Below are 14,704 nucleotides of genomic sequence, written 5' to 3'. Positions count from 1 at the left end.
CATCGCGGTTTGGCATTTTCATTACACCCTTCAGACTTGCGTTCGGGTTTGTGTAGGCCTATTTGTCATAATTTAGCGCTATAGGACCTACTTTCTAAATGTATAGCTATAGCCGTGCTATATAAATATCATTAGGTACCGGTATGTAATATTATGTAGGCCTATGGGGGTGGGTGGGTGCAGAGGTGTGTGATGTGGGTAGTGGGGTGTATGTAGGGATGGTAGGGGTGGTACTCCACACATTTTAACCATGACTTACAATGCAAGGCTCATTGTTGCCATAAATGATTTTTCCTTTAGGTCATTATAATAGGTTGTTATAAACTTCCATGTTTAACGTTGTTTTGGCTGCTTCATTATGACTTTCGGGGTGGGTTTAAGCAATTTCAAACAAACACAAACAAAAGGCACTATACCCAGTCACCTTCATGACAATTGAAACACTAGGTAATTTCTTTGCTATATTGAAGTTCTGGCAACACTGTATAGCCAGGCCGGGCACCCAGAGATATCGATCCACAATGCTAGTATTAGCCTAAGATTTCAAGCATGGATTTGAAACATTTTCAGCTGGTAGTAAAAAATTATGGAATCAAAACGAAAATTCTGACAAAACTATGATATATCGCTCACGGTGATGTGCGTTAGAAAGTTGGGAAAAATCCTTCTTCAGCGAACTATATTACTTTGAAAAGCTAAAAAAAAAAAAAAAAAAAGGCTCGCGGGCAGAGTTGAAGCCTATCAAAATCGAAAATCTTACACTAAATGACTGAATTTCACGCCTAAGTTTAACACTAGGATTTGAAAAAAAAATACAGTATCAAGCATTGCAGTTTTCCTGACATTTACTGAAAAAATTAAAATTATTGCTTTTCATTTGGCCGAGAAAATTAATTTTACATTGAAAAGGTGTAACTCAAAATTTTGCTCATTTCAACACCAAATTCGATCGTTTGTATTGCCTCATTAAATGACTGAGTGAGCTTTGCATAACAAAAGAATTGGTTGTCCTGCGTAGAGACTGACATACAAAGCCTTAGATACAAAGTTGATTACATTGATATTTTTCTTCATAATAATGATATTGATATTATGTGCTTAACAGAAACTTGGTTGTCTAATGATATTGATGATTCTGAAGTTAAAATTAATGATTATAATTTTTTTTTTAAACATCTTACACATGGAGGTATTGTTTGTTATATTAAGGATTGTATTAACTTCAAAGAAAATACAGATCTTCTTATTAATGATGTAGAAGCATTATGGGTGGAAATATATCTCCCTCACACAAAACCAATTATTCTAGGTACGGTGTATCTTGTTCCTGATGCAAAAGCAGATTATCTTGATCAAATTGATTCTATGTTCCAAAATTGTGCTTCTGTTTATGATGATATTTTTATTCTTGGTGATTTTAACCTTGATATTTCAAAACCTTCTCTTTCAAGAACAATTTCTGGTCTGGCAAATCACTCTCAGCTTAGCCAGCTTATTAATGATTTTACTCGCATTACTCCAAAGACAAAAACTATTATTGATCTTGCATTTGTCTCTAGGCCAGAGACTATAACTACCTCTGGTGTCCACAGTCTTGGTTTTAGTGACCACTCACTTATTTATGTTGTTCGTAAGCATAAACAAATTAAGTCGCTGCCTAAAATGACAAAATCAAGATCATATAAAAGTTCAATGAAAACGACTTTGAAAAATCTCTGAGTGATATTAATTGGAATGTAGTGTATAATTATAATGACTAGCGGTCACCCGTATTTCGCGGTCACCGTGTTTATCGTTTACTGCCTTTTGCAGTACTGATATTTTATATTCTTTTTAATGTACTGGTCAGGTGTAATGGGCAAGTTCAATTGGAGTGTTTTAGTTAATTTTTTTACACCCCATTTTGAAAATTAAGGTGTAATTTCACCTGGTGCAGGGCAATTTAAGGTGCAGTCTCGGAATAATCAAAATAAATGTACAATTTTGTAGAACACTTACTTTCAACATTGGCAAAGTATTTTGCACAGACACTGATTATGCTGCTAACCTGTGAGTTACGGTGAGCCTTACCATGCTTACCAGACTTGTCACCCATTTTTCGTAAGTCTCTATGGGACAGGAAATTGTCAAAAGTTGGGGGGGGGGGATCTTCAAAAGTCACCCATTTGGGCTACTAAATCAGTTTGGCAACCCTGTTTAATTTGGGTGATTTGGTGACTTTGACCTAATTCACTGATTATGCTGCTAACCTGTGAGTTACGGTGAGCCTAACCAGACGTGCACCTGCATTGCTAAAAAGTCACCCATTTTTCTTAACCATCTGTCTCTATGGGACAGGAAATTGTCCAAAGTTCCGGGATCTTCAAAAGTCACCCATTTGGGCTACTAAATCACAGTTTGGCAACCCTGTTTAATTTGGGTGATTTGGAGACTTGACACTGACATGATAATGTTGACAAATTAGTTGAATAAACAATGCATACTCAATTCAGATTCTCCTGTGTAATGGTATGAGTGACCCAATCTCAGCATTGATCAGATCAGACATAGGATTTGCGGGTGTTCATGTTAAACAGCATGACTGTATTGTAGTGTATTGTGACTGTTAACTCAGTGTTTACTCAGTGCTTAGCTCGCAAGTTGCTTGATAGTGCCTTTGAAACTAATTAACATAATTTGACACCCTTAACGTAAACAAAAACAAAATTGGACGTTTTAATGGGGTGTGGACAACTTTACTCTACGCAACGCAAAAATCCGTTTTCCGAAATAATGTAAAATGTAGAAGTTTTTAGCCTTACCAACTCGAAAAACTCAGTAATTTATTATAGATGTTGATAAAGCTTGGGAAGTGTGGAAAGATTTGTTTAATAGTGTTTGTGATACCCATGCCCCTGTCAAAGAAAAGCGTGTTAAGGGCTCACAACCAGAACAGTGAATTCCTCACATTATGTAAGGATCGTGATTACTTCTATGCCAAAGCACACAAAACAAATGACCCTCATGATTGGCAAGAAGCAAAATCATATCGTAACAAAGCTAACAACATGCGTTACTATCTTAAGAAACAATTTTATTCTGAATCTATTGCTAATAATGTTCATAACTCAAAGAAATTATGGTCTACTCTTAAGAAACTTCTTCCTAACAAATCTTGTCCAACAACCTCAAGTGTTAAAACTGAGAATGGCTTAACATCATCACCTAAAGAAACCGCAAATGTTTTTAATGAGTACTTCACTTCAATCGGTACTCGTCTTGCAGGTAAATTTAATAATATTAATGATCTAAATAATAACTGTTCACCAAATGTATCTAAACCAAAGAGTAATTTTAACTTCAGTAACATTACTCCTGATTTTGTCTATGATCATATTTGTAAATTGCCTAATAATAAGTCACCTGGTCTGGACAATTTCAGCGTTCGGTTGCTCAATTAGCAGCTCCGTACATATGTATCTCTCTATCATATATTTGTAATTTGTCTCTTTGTACATCCATATTCCCAGCAAAGCTGGTGATAAATCTGATGTAGGAAACTACAGACCAATTTCTGTTCTTCCAATTGTTTCTAAAATTGTTGAAAGAGCTGTTCACAATCAACTTTATTCTTATTTAACCAATAATGGTCTCCTCTCAGTTAACCAGTCTGGCTTTCGTGCCAATCACTCTACCACAACTACTTTACTTGATGTTGAAGATTATATTTTGTACAACATGAATGAAGGACGTGCAACAGGGGCAATTTTCCTTGATTTAAGTAAAGCCTTCGACTGCATGAATCAGGCCATTCTGCTTGATAAACTTTGTGATTATGGTATTACTGGATGTTCATTAGAGTGGTTTAAATCATATCTTAGTGGAAGATCACAGGTTGTAAATATTAATTCTTGTATTTCTGATTTTAGTAATATAAATATTGGTATTCCTCAAGGCTCAATACTTGGGCCACTTCTTTTCATCATTTTTGTAAACAGTCTTCCTAATAATGTTACCTGTAAATGTACTATGTACGCAGATGACACAACACTTCTTTGTACTTCTGATAATCCAACTATTCTTGAATCTGAGCTTCAATCAAATTTACTTAAAATAGCTAGTTGGTTTCAAACTAACAATCTTACTTTAAATGTAAAGAAAACTAAATTCATGGTATTTGGTACACGTCATATTCTTGATAAATTTAATGATATCACTTTGTATTACAACAATGATTATATTGAGCGTGTTTATCAATTCCAATACCTTGGTGTTGTTTTTGATTCTTATATGTCTTGGTCAGAACATGTAAGTAAATTGTCAGCAGATATCTCAAAAAGATGTGGTGTTATAAAACGTGTTAAATATTTTATTCCTAATTATATCCTAATTATGCTTGCAAATGCTATTGTTATGCCCAACTTTGACTACTGTAGTCCAGTCTGGTCTAATTGTTCAAATGAGCTCTCAAGTGCACTTCAAGTTCTTCACAACAGATTAGCACGTATAATCCTGTCTGCTGACCCAAGATGTCCAATTAATGAGATGATGAATACTTTGAAATGGGTTAAACTAAATGACAGATGGAATAATCACATGTTAACTCTAATCTTTAAATGTCTTAAAGGTACTGCTCCATCTTATCTTTCATCTCAGTTTACCTTCATGCACTCTGTTCATTCAAAAGGTACCAGAAGTCAAACCTTTAATTTATTACATGAACCATCTTGGAATATAAATGCTGGTAAGCGCACTTTCCAAATGAGAGCAGTTAAACTTTGGAATAATCTTCCTGTTAGTATTTGTAATAACTTTGATAACATGAGTATTTTCCAACTTAAGAATGCTGCATTTGTAAAACCTGCCTTGAAATAATATTATTGTAAAATGTTGTTATCACTGTACATGGTGATGTCATGTAAATTAGTTTTAATTTATATTATCATTGTACAAATCGGCATCTCACATTTTGCTATATTGTATTAATTATGTTATGTTTTAACTATGTTATGTTTTATACTATGTTATGTACTTGCAGGGCCTCCTTGGAAATCAGTGCTTTGTCATTGAAGGGGCTACCCTGCCTAAAGAAAGTTTAAATAAATAAATAAATACATTTATGATTGGAATCAATGGCGACGGTAGCATTACAATTTAGGGGGAGGGGTGGGGTGGTCGGGGACGAGTATATTTTGTTCTGGTTTTACTGGGACTTTTTGTTGCGGCGAAGCGTGCACAAATCTGAGACTATTTTAGCCCAAAATACAGGGGTGTAGCCAGTTTTCTTGATGGGGGGGGCGGGAATAAAATTTGCGGGGGCACAGACGAAAAAAGAAATTGCAGTTGCAAATAAATATACCGGTTTTCTTTTTTAGAGAGACTGTACATGTATTTGAGCCTCCAAAAAAGGCTTTATTGGGACAAAAAATTGTGTATTTCGCCCATGATGGGATGAAAATGCCTTTATTGTGACAATGTGCGCACACATTGTGCAAACATTTTGTATTTTACACTATTTTGGCCCATGATCGGGGTGAATTTGGATGGAAAAGGGGCTCCTTGCTCCTTTTCTTTGCCCTCCAGATTTTCTCTTTCATTTGTTGTCAGAGGGGCACTTTTTTCTTTCAATTTTTGTCCGCCCCCTGTCTACGCTACTGCCGAAATGGTGTGTTTTGCTCATTGATGGGCCAGTTCGTGTGATCGCGAAGTGCAAAATGTTTGCAATTTTACCCTATTTGGGCCCAAAACATAGTGCTTTTCGATGTGCTAAAAAAAGTTGCACATGGCAATTATTGCTTTATTTTTTTCTTCTATTAGGAATTTTAAAGGATGTCCCCCATGGAAAAAATTAGGGGGACGTGTACCCCGGTTCTTCAAGCTTCCACCGCCTATAATTGTAATTCAACATGATTCAGTTGTATCAGTGATAATAAATTAATAATCTGTACTACATGAAACATTGTTAAAATTGTCAACACTAAAGAAGAGCAAAGATATTGCAGCTTTTAGTGATTGAAAGAGATTGCCAGAAAGAACTGACACGAACCTCAAAATTATGTTATAGACAAGACAATTTTTAACACTGGATCAAATGTACTTTTGTTCTGGTTTCACACCGTAACATTTTTACACCCCCCCTCTACGTGCCGAAAAACTTTTTAACCCCCCCTGTTCATACACCCAAAACTTTTTCAACCCCCCCCCCTATTCAGAACTCCTAAAATTTTATGACCCCCTACATATTTTCCAGCCCCCCCCCCCCACCATAGTATTTCTGAACACTCCCTAAGCCATACCAGTGATTTGATAGCTTCGGTAATAATAGCAATGTTATTCCCACTCAGTGGCTCACTCGTGTATTCTATTTCTGGAATGAATTAACACCGTCCAAATAATGTAAGTTGTCAACCTTTATGCTGACTTTAAAATTGATTGAACGTTGGGAGTATTATTTTCAAGGTAAATAACCAACAATGGACAATTGACAATGAAAGTCTCTTTGCAGGAAAAACATCGGCCGTACAATATATCGCGTGACAGTAGTCACGCACAAAGATAAATATTTCAACATGTTCAATGTACGACTAGGAATATACCCCAACCAAAATTCATGAAATTTTCAAGGAAAGCTAACTTTAGTTATTATAATATTATAACATGACACCCATTTTTCTTGCTTGATGATATGAACATTTTTGTGTTCGTGACATGCAATTTTTCTCATTTTCCGAGCTACTTTGGACATGTTCAAGCTTCTTTATTTTCCATTTAATTCAACTTTTACACGTTATTTGTTGCTTTACACGAATGTTTGATATATTATCTGTGGTCAAGGTACATAAATAGAGCAATATACGACCCGTGTCTTCCATTTCTGGAGCTATTTTGATAAAACGCGTTTGCCGGCTAAAATTTCAACATTGTGTTACGTAACCCGTGTTCACCAACCCGTATAAATTTTCTGTCGAACAAAAGAGGTCACCAAGTTGCCGTCGTACTGATTTCGATCTGTGTATACTTTATTATTATTATCACGAAATTGGGTGGTTAAGTTTGAACTTTTGTTTTTATTCGGTATATTTTTAAGTATTTTCCAGGTGTTCCTCATATTGTTTCTGTATTTATTTAGTTTATTTGTGAAGTAACTTTTTTTGGCTTTCCTGAGGAGTGAATTTGATTTATTTCTGTATATTTTATACCGATCTTGCTTGGCAGTCGTACGATGTTTCAGAAAAGATTTATACAATTTATTTTTATGGTTAATTGATTTTAAGAGTCCTATTGTTATCCATGGAGAATGTGGTTCTTGATTATTTTTACGATTAATTTTTTATTTGGTACGCATTCATCATACAAGTCATTGAATTTAGATATGAAATTAGTGTACATTGTATCCACCTCGTCAGTTAGTACGTCATTCCAATTAACTAATAAAAGTCTTTTTTCACTATACTTCAAGAATTTTTTTCCAAACTCACCCCCCTCCCAATGTCAAAAAGAAATCTACGTTACTGAAAATTGGCTTGTTGTTACTGGAGCTAGCATGTGGGATACTTCTGTGGATAGTATAGCAGGTGCATATATTTTTAATTACAATTCGTCATATGTTGCATCTCGTAAGAAAGGGGATAGAGAAGAGGAGAGGGAGGGCATTGGAACCGGAAAGGGAGGTTCAGTGGAGGTAGCCAAGAGGGAGGGACAGACATCTTTCCTGCTTGATTCTCCCTCTGTGGGATGCTGACCGCAGTGATATTTTAGTATAATACGATGTTAGGCCTTTTTTGCCAATATTTGTCAATATCCTTCCATGCCCTCCTAAAAAAAATCCCCGACAACGCCACTGAGGAGGGGGAAATGGGAGTGCCCAGGAATGGGAGTGGGGGTATTAAAGGAGGGGGTTAAGTTTTAGAGAGCAAGGATAGATGGAGGGGAGATGGAGGATGGAGAATATGGAGACGGGAGGGGAGGGGATACAGGAAGGGTTGAGAGAGAGAGAGAGAGAGTGAGAGAGAGAGAGAGAGAGAGAGAGAGAGAGAGAGAGAGAGAGAGAGAGAGAGAGAGAACTTGAAGTAGCTGGGCTGGAGGAGCGACGAGCTGCCTTTGATTCGCAGGTGGAGGCCTGGGAAACGAGCCTGGCTGAAAGGAAGGCCAGGATTGACGAAAGAGAGAGGGCATGGGAAGTTGAGGGCACGTGAAGTGGCTGAATTGAAGGAGTTACGAGCTACCGTTGATATAAAAGCGAGGACGTGGGACCAGTAACTAAGACCAGTGAGAGGGAGAGTGCCCTGTCTGTCCGGAAGGCTGAGTTCGAAGAAAGAGAGAGGGCATGGGAAATTGAAAGGAACCGTGGAGTTAGTGAATTGAAAGAGCGACGAACGGCCTTTGAGAAAGATGTGTACGTTCTCAACATACAGAGCGATAGACAGGAATGGGAGGTAGGTAGGAGAATTAGTGCTTTGTCCGATAGGGAAGCTGAGATAGAAGAAAGAGAGAGAGAGAGGGCATGGGAGATTGAAATGAAACTAGAAATAGCTAAGCTGGAGGAGCGACAAGCTACTTTTGGTGCAGAAGTTGAAACGTGGGAGAAAATTAAGAGCAGTCAAGGGCAAGAGATAGATGTTCAAAAATAAGAAATCATCAACTGGGCAAGGAATTGGGGAGAGGGTGGCAGAGGTAAATAATAGAGAGGTTAAACTGACAGAGAGGGAGGAACGTGAAATCGCTGAGGTTGAGGGAGATGTGAGGAAAGAGAGTGCGGGCTTGGGAGGAGACGAAGAGTAGGGAGCTAGAGCATTTGAATAGTCAGAAGCCAGGGTATGAGAGGCAACGCGCAAAGTTTGAGACTGAGAAGAAAACCTGTGAGCAAGTGTTCACGGTTGTTTGATGTGATCATTTATTAATTTTTCTAACAAAATGTTAAATTCTTGACCTGAATGATACCAACAGCTAACCCAGTAATAAACTGTAGATACACATATATTTTGTAGCAATTTTTAACATAGGTTTATGTTTCTATATCAAATTATACATCTTTTTCTGCTTTTTTGTGGTAATTTTAATTCTATAAACTGGATATTTTTGTGCAAAATTAGGGCGCTATTTACATATATTTTAAATTCAAATTAGCCAATAATAGGAATTACTCCTTACATTTCATGATAAGAAGTTTTTTTTAAAAATTCCCTTGTTATTTGTTAGTCTGTTTGTTGATGTTCTTATACTATTTTACAAGTGTCTACTCCTTGTAAAGAAACAAACAAGATTTTAGATAAATAGCGCCATCATTGTTCAACTTTTCTTTAAAATGACACAGTTTTACATGCCATCAAACAACCGTGTGTTTCGACAGAGGCATGCAGGTCTAAAGGAATGGGAGGCGGAGTCGAAGGAAAGGGTGCGGAGACTGAGTGAGTTGGAGGGCCAAATAGTTGAGAGAAACAAATCGATGCAGGAGCACAAGATAACAATTGAAGGAATTCATGCTGCCCGTGACGAGGAGTCGTATAGCGACTGCGGAGTCGAGGTGAGGCCGGAGAAGAGCCCCCTAGAGTTTGATGGAAAGACCCCGTCCGTGGAAAGACTTTATTATTCACTTTGAGGCGTGTAAGGCATGGCATATAACCAGTGGATAGAGGAGGCGGCCAGGTATCAGCTATTCAACTGCAGTGAGGATGATGCCTTAGCGATTTTGAGCGTCAATGATATAGATTCGAGAGAGAGAGATATCCTATGACAAACTAGTGGCGTTGTTGCAGAAAGAGTTTGGGCCTAGGGAGAGTGAGGAGAGTTATTTCCAAACATTATCTAGACGGGAACAACAGTTACCGGAGGATACCTTAGCTGCCTTAGGGCTGAGATAAAGAGGTTGACAGCGTTTGCCTACCCCAGGGACACAGAAACAGTAAAGGGACAAAATTGCGAGGAGCCATTTTAAGAACGCGGTAAGTGATCAGGAACTGCGTGCGGAGTTGTTTTGAGGTAGGCCGGATACGTTGAAAGCTGCCGTGTGTATAGCTGAGGAGGTAGAATCATTCTTGAAAATAGAGAAGTCGAGAGGCTGCAGTAAACTGGCTTATAACCATATTACGGGAACGGAGGCGGTAGCAGATAATAAGGTGGCGGAGATGGAAGCGAGAATGGACGCGATAGACACCTCACTGAAAGCAGTTGAGAGGATGATGCGGGATACTGCCCTAAAGAAGGTAGAATCCAAAAGACCACGGGCCCTCAGACAGCTGATAGACCACCAAAGGGGTCAGTGTCAGCAGGAGTATATGTGAGCCAAAAGTGTGTGTCTCGGCTGTTGACCGTAGAGGGGATTGTAGTGACAGAGTAGGGCCTATGGAGGGGCAGCGAGTTGGAGAGAACGTACAGAAAAGCATGGAGGACATCGAGGTGATGGGAGATTAAGTAAGAAGGGGGTAGTTGGGAGGACGGAAGGGAATGTGCAGAGAGAAGATCAGGACTAGGAGGGGGCTATCATGGCTATAGTGGAGAAGGAGGTGTGAGAGGAGTTACTTTGGAGAGCATAAGGGACATGCAATTACGAAATAGGGTGATGGGCCCTGTTTTGAGATGGAAAATAGAGGGCAGAAAACCAGTGTGGGGAGCAGTAGCGAGGTATCCTTCTGCGATACGGGCGTATATGAGACAGTGGGAAATATTAAGTGTGAACCCAGCAAACACGAAACGTTTTCGACATCATTCGCAAAAGGTTATAAAAGGTTGTCAGAAAACGTTTAAATGTAGGGTTATATAAAGGGCATATTAAGAGTATAAAACGCTTTAATAACCTCCGGGAATAACCTTAAAAACATTTTTGATAATCTACTGCTCAGCAAACAAAAATGTTTTACAGAAAACGTTTAAATGTCGGGTTATATAAAGGGTATAAAAACGTTTTAATAACATTCCAAAAACATTCTTGAAAACTTGATACAAAACATTCTAAACAGAATATTATTTTGGGGTTGAAAATATATTTTGCGAAAAATATTTGTCCAAAATATTTTCAATAACGTTTTGAAAACGTTTTCATGACCTTTGTATAACCCGACATTTAAATGTTATTAAAAGGTTTTAAAAAACATTTTAAGAACATTTCTGTGTTTGCTGGGTTCAAACATTTTAACATAATGTTATTTAAGTATTGACACAATATTTGGGAAAAATGTTTGTCAAAATAGTTTACAATAACATTTTTTGAAAACATTTAAAAATATTGTTGTAGTGTGTTTTCATATAAAACGTTTTAAAATGTTATCATGACCTTTATATAACCAGACATTTTAATGTTATAAAAACGTTTTTCCCTAAACCAAAAGCCAAAATATAACTTATTTAAAACGTTTTTAAAACGTTTTTGTGTTTGCTGGGAAGGAAGGTGTTTTGGTGAGAAGATGGGAGTGGTGATGGCAGGTCAGTAAAGTGGCTGATTGTATTTATGGGGACTACAGGAACAAGTTTTGGACGAGTTTTGGTCAAATGGAAATGCTCTGGCTGTGGTGAGAGAGCATTACTACTGGGTGGGGATGGGTGATGATGTGCAGGACTATCTACGGTGTTGTGGATTTGCGTCTGGAGCCGTTGCAGGGAGATATCATGGCCAAGTGAATAATGGGGTACGACCGAGACAGCACGTAAATCATGTTAAGCCTGGAGACTTCGTTTGGTTGTGAAACGATCAAGTATCAGGGAGAGTTAGCGGGGATTCTGGAATGTCTCCATATCAGGTGCTGAGTCGACTCCCAGGAGGTGGTGTGCGAGTTGAGAAAGCTATGGGCAGTAGGCCAACAATTGTTAGCGTGAGCAGAGTATCCGTGTGTGAGGAACTGGACTTAGAGCCGTGGAAGTATAGAGTTCCTGTGGTGGAACATGAGCGGGGCCTAAGGTGCATGTGAGTGCCTTGAAGAGTGGGACTAATTAGAAGTTCATCCAGACCTCCAGAGTAGTCAAGAGTGGAGCAGTTGTAAATAAATTTTGTTGTAGTTTTAGTTGTGTTTAAAGTTGCGTTGAGGTTGTTGCGTATTCAAGTAAATTAAACGTGAGGTCGAGGTAATTCGAAAGATATCTTCATCAGTGATTTTTGTGGTTGTGTGTGAAGGGGGAATTAATGTGGCTGCTTGGTAATAATGTATTTTCTACGGACGAGACAGGGAGACTGTACTTTGGGACTTGTCACACTTATTTCCTTATAGGAGTATGGCAATGTCGTCAGGACAACGGGGAGTCATTGATAGTTCCAGGAGTTATGTGTTATCTGTCGTGCCAAACATAGATGGCGGTGATGTTTGTACGTCATCGGACTTCTTGCTAGCGCCTGAGGACGATAGCTTGGAAGAGTTAAGGACACTGGTTCGGAGTTAAGGTCTAAACCGTCCTATTACCAATGCAATCAAGTAGAGATGAGCTTACCAACCAAACTCCCATGACCATGACTTACGAAGAGAGTAGATGGGGGGAAATAGAGAGGGAACCAGTCGGCGAAGAGACGGAGGAAAGGAAGACGGGGAAGCAGAGTAGCAGAAGTATCGGGGGGGGAGAGATTCTGGTGGTACACGCATGTTAGAGTGATAGGCTGGTCCTTCACCAGAGCGAGGGGACAAGCTCCCTCCACCGCCTTAGCCGTCTTTGTAATGCACCTTCTGCAGTACCCATTATTATTTTGTTTTTCTCTCCGAGTGACGATTGGTATTAGCGCAGAGGTACTATTGGTAAATTACAAGTCCAAAAATGTACTCACGTTTAGACGTTTCATCTTCCGATCGGAAGACTTCATCAGTAATGCGATGAACCAGCACTCCTACTCTCATCTCCAGAGTGCACAGTTCTTTGCAGTAGCTGGTCATATACATGATTGAGAGAGTATTTCCCTTCATCGCGGTTGATAACGTTGCCCCCCCCCCCCCCGTTTCCTGATCCACATGGCTTCTCTGATCCATCTAGTTTGCTTGCAAGAGTCTTTGTCAATTACTTTGGCTCCATCCCAATCAATAACATGGTTTTCTTGTGACACGTGGTCTGTGATGGCGGATTTATTAATTTCGTCGACCGACTCCTTGCGTAAAAAGCGAGTGAATTTCCTCCCTGTTAACTTTACTGACTCCTTTAGGTGTTCTTTGAGTCTTACCCCGAAAGGTCTGCCGGTTTCCCCAATGTACGACTTCTTGCAGTTTTTATATGGTATCTCATATACACAGTCGCAAGTTTCGGTGGCTTCAATTTTGTCTTTAGGGTGCACAAGGTTCTGTTTTAGCGTATTGTGTGGTCTCATCGCTGTCTGGATGTTGTACTTCTTAAACACTCGCTGCAGTCTCTCAGACACACCTTGGACATACGGTATAACAACCATGCCCTTACTCTTTTCTGTGTTCTTGTCATTTGCATTCTTTTTCGCTTTAGTCTTATCGCTCATCTGATGATGTTTTACTTTTTCAATAGTCCAGTTCGGATATCCACATTGGTTTAGCGCATGTTTGATGTGTTCAAGTCCTCCTCCTGTTGTTTATCCTCCTCTTCAGTTACAATCGCGTCTTTCCGATCTAACAATGTTCTGACTACCCCCAATTTCTGGTGCAAGGGATGTTGGGAAGCGAAATTTAGATACTGGTCGGTGTGCGTTTTCTTTCTATACACCGTCGTCTTTACCGAACCATCATCTTTGCGATTGATCAGTGTGTCAAGGAAAGGTATTTTTCCTTCTGCTTCCTCCTCGTATGTGAATTTAATGTTATTGGTTGGATCTGCTTTGTTAAGGTGATCTGTCGATCGATCTTGCGTAGTACCCTTTGGGGTAATCTCTAGGATATCGTCGACATATCTTTTCCATAATTTTGGACGACAAGCGATGGGTGCGTTGGCTATGGCTCTTTGTTCCAACCATTCCATAAAAATGTTCGCGATAATCGCGCTCACCGGACTCCCCATGGCCGCTCCAAAATTTGTGCATGTAAATTTCTCCTCTGAATGAAAAGTATGTCGTCGTCAAAACAAACTCGAGCAATTCAATAATGTCATCAGCGTTAAGTAAAGTTCTTTGTTTCAACGTGGTGTCCTTCTCCAAATATTCTCTCACTATCTCCAGTGTTTTATTGATAGGGGTATTTGTGAACAGCGACACGACATCATGTGAATTGAAAATATCCTCGTCGTCAATTCTGACCGTAGCAAGTTCTTCCGCTAATTCCTTAGAGTTTGTGACATGATGAGCCGTCTTTCCTACCATTGGGGACAAGATCTCCGCTAACGCTTTTGATGTTTGATACGCTATCGATCCAGTGTAATCCACAATTGAAGAGCTTATTTCCAAACCGTGTTAAGTCCACAACCCCATGTGTCTCATTTACTTGTGAGATACAATCACAATTACTTTGACAAATTTGACATTAGCAACAATGAGTTGTACCATCAACAAGTTATTATTTTCCATAACAATGCTACATAACAATATGCAGACTATTGTTCTCATTTGGGAAACAAAGGCCTCACACAGTATTGTTATTGTGCGTCCATCCACTGTTTGCTTTGTAATGGTGCATCCAACTGAAATTATAATACTTAGCATCACAACACATTGCAATATAGCACAGGGAAATTCAGAAACATGGGATGGTGGACTTAACACGGTTTGGAAATAAGCTCTTCAATTATTGGTCTTACCGGGTATCCCTCTTTGTGAATCTTTGTGTTGCAGTATATGCGTGGTGTATTTTCAGCAGTCAGGTAG

The 14,704-nt window shown here is 38.9% G+C and overlaps 1 protein-coding gene across 1 annotated transcript; it reads right to left on the bottom strand.

Moving 5' to 3' along the window:
* Window positions 1-13,443: 13,443 nt before the first annotated feature.
* LOC140147556 (uncharacterized) lies at window positions 13,444-13,866 on the bottom strand. The gene has a single exon (XM_072169336.1). The coding sequence runs from the start codon at window positions 13,864-13,866 to the stop codon at window positions 13,444-13,446; it is 423 nt and encodes a 140-aa protein (XP_072025437.1).
* Between the last annotated feature and the right edge of the window lie 838 nt (window positions 13,867-14,704).

Source organism: Amphiura filiformis, chromosome 3 (genome assembly GCF_039555335.1).
Source record: "Amphiura filiformis chromosome 3, Afil_fr2py, whole genome shotgun sequence".
Classification (NCBI taxonomy): domain Eukaryota; kingdom Metazoa; phylum Echinodermata; class Ophiuroidea; order Amphilepidida; family Amphiuridae; genus Amphiura; species Amphiura filiformis.
The sequence above is the reverse complement of the archived record's forward strand: the minus strand, read 5'-3'. Positions and strand labels throughout refer to the sequence as shown.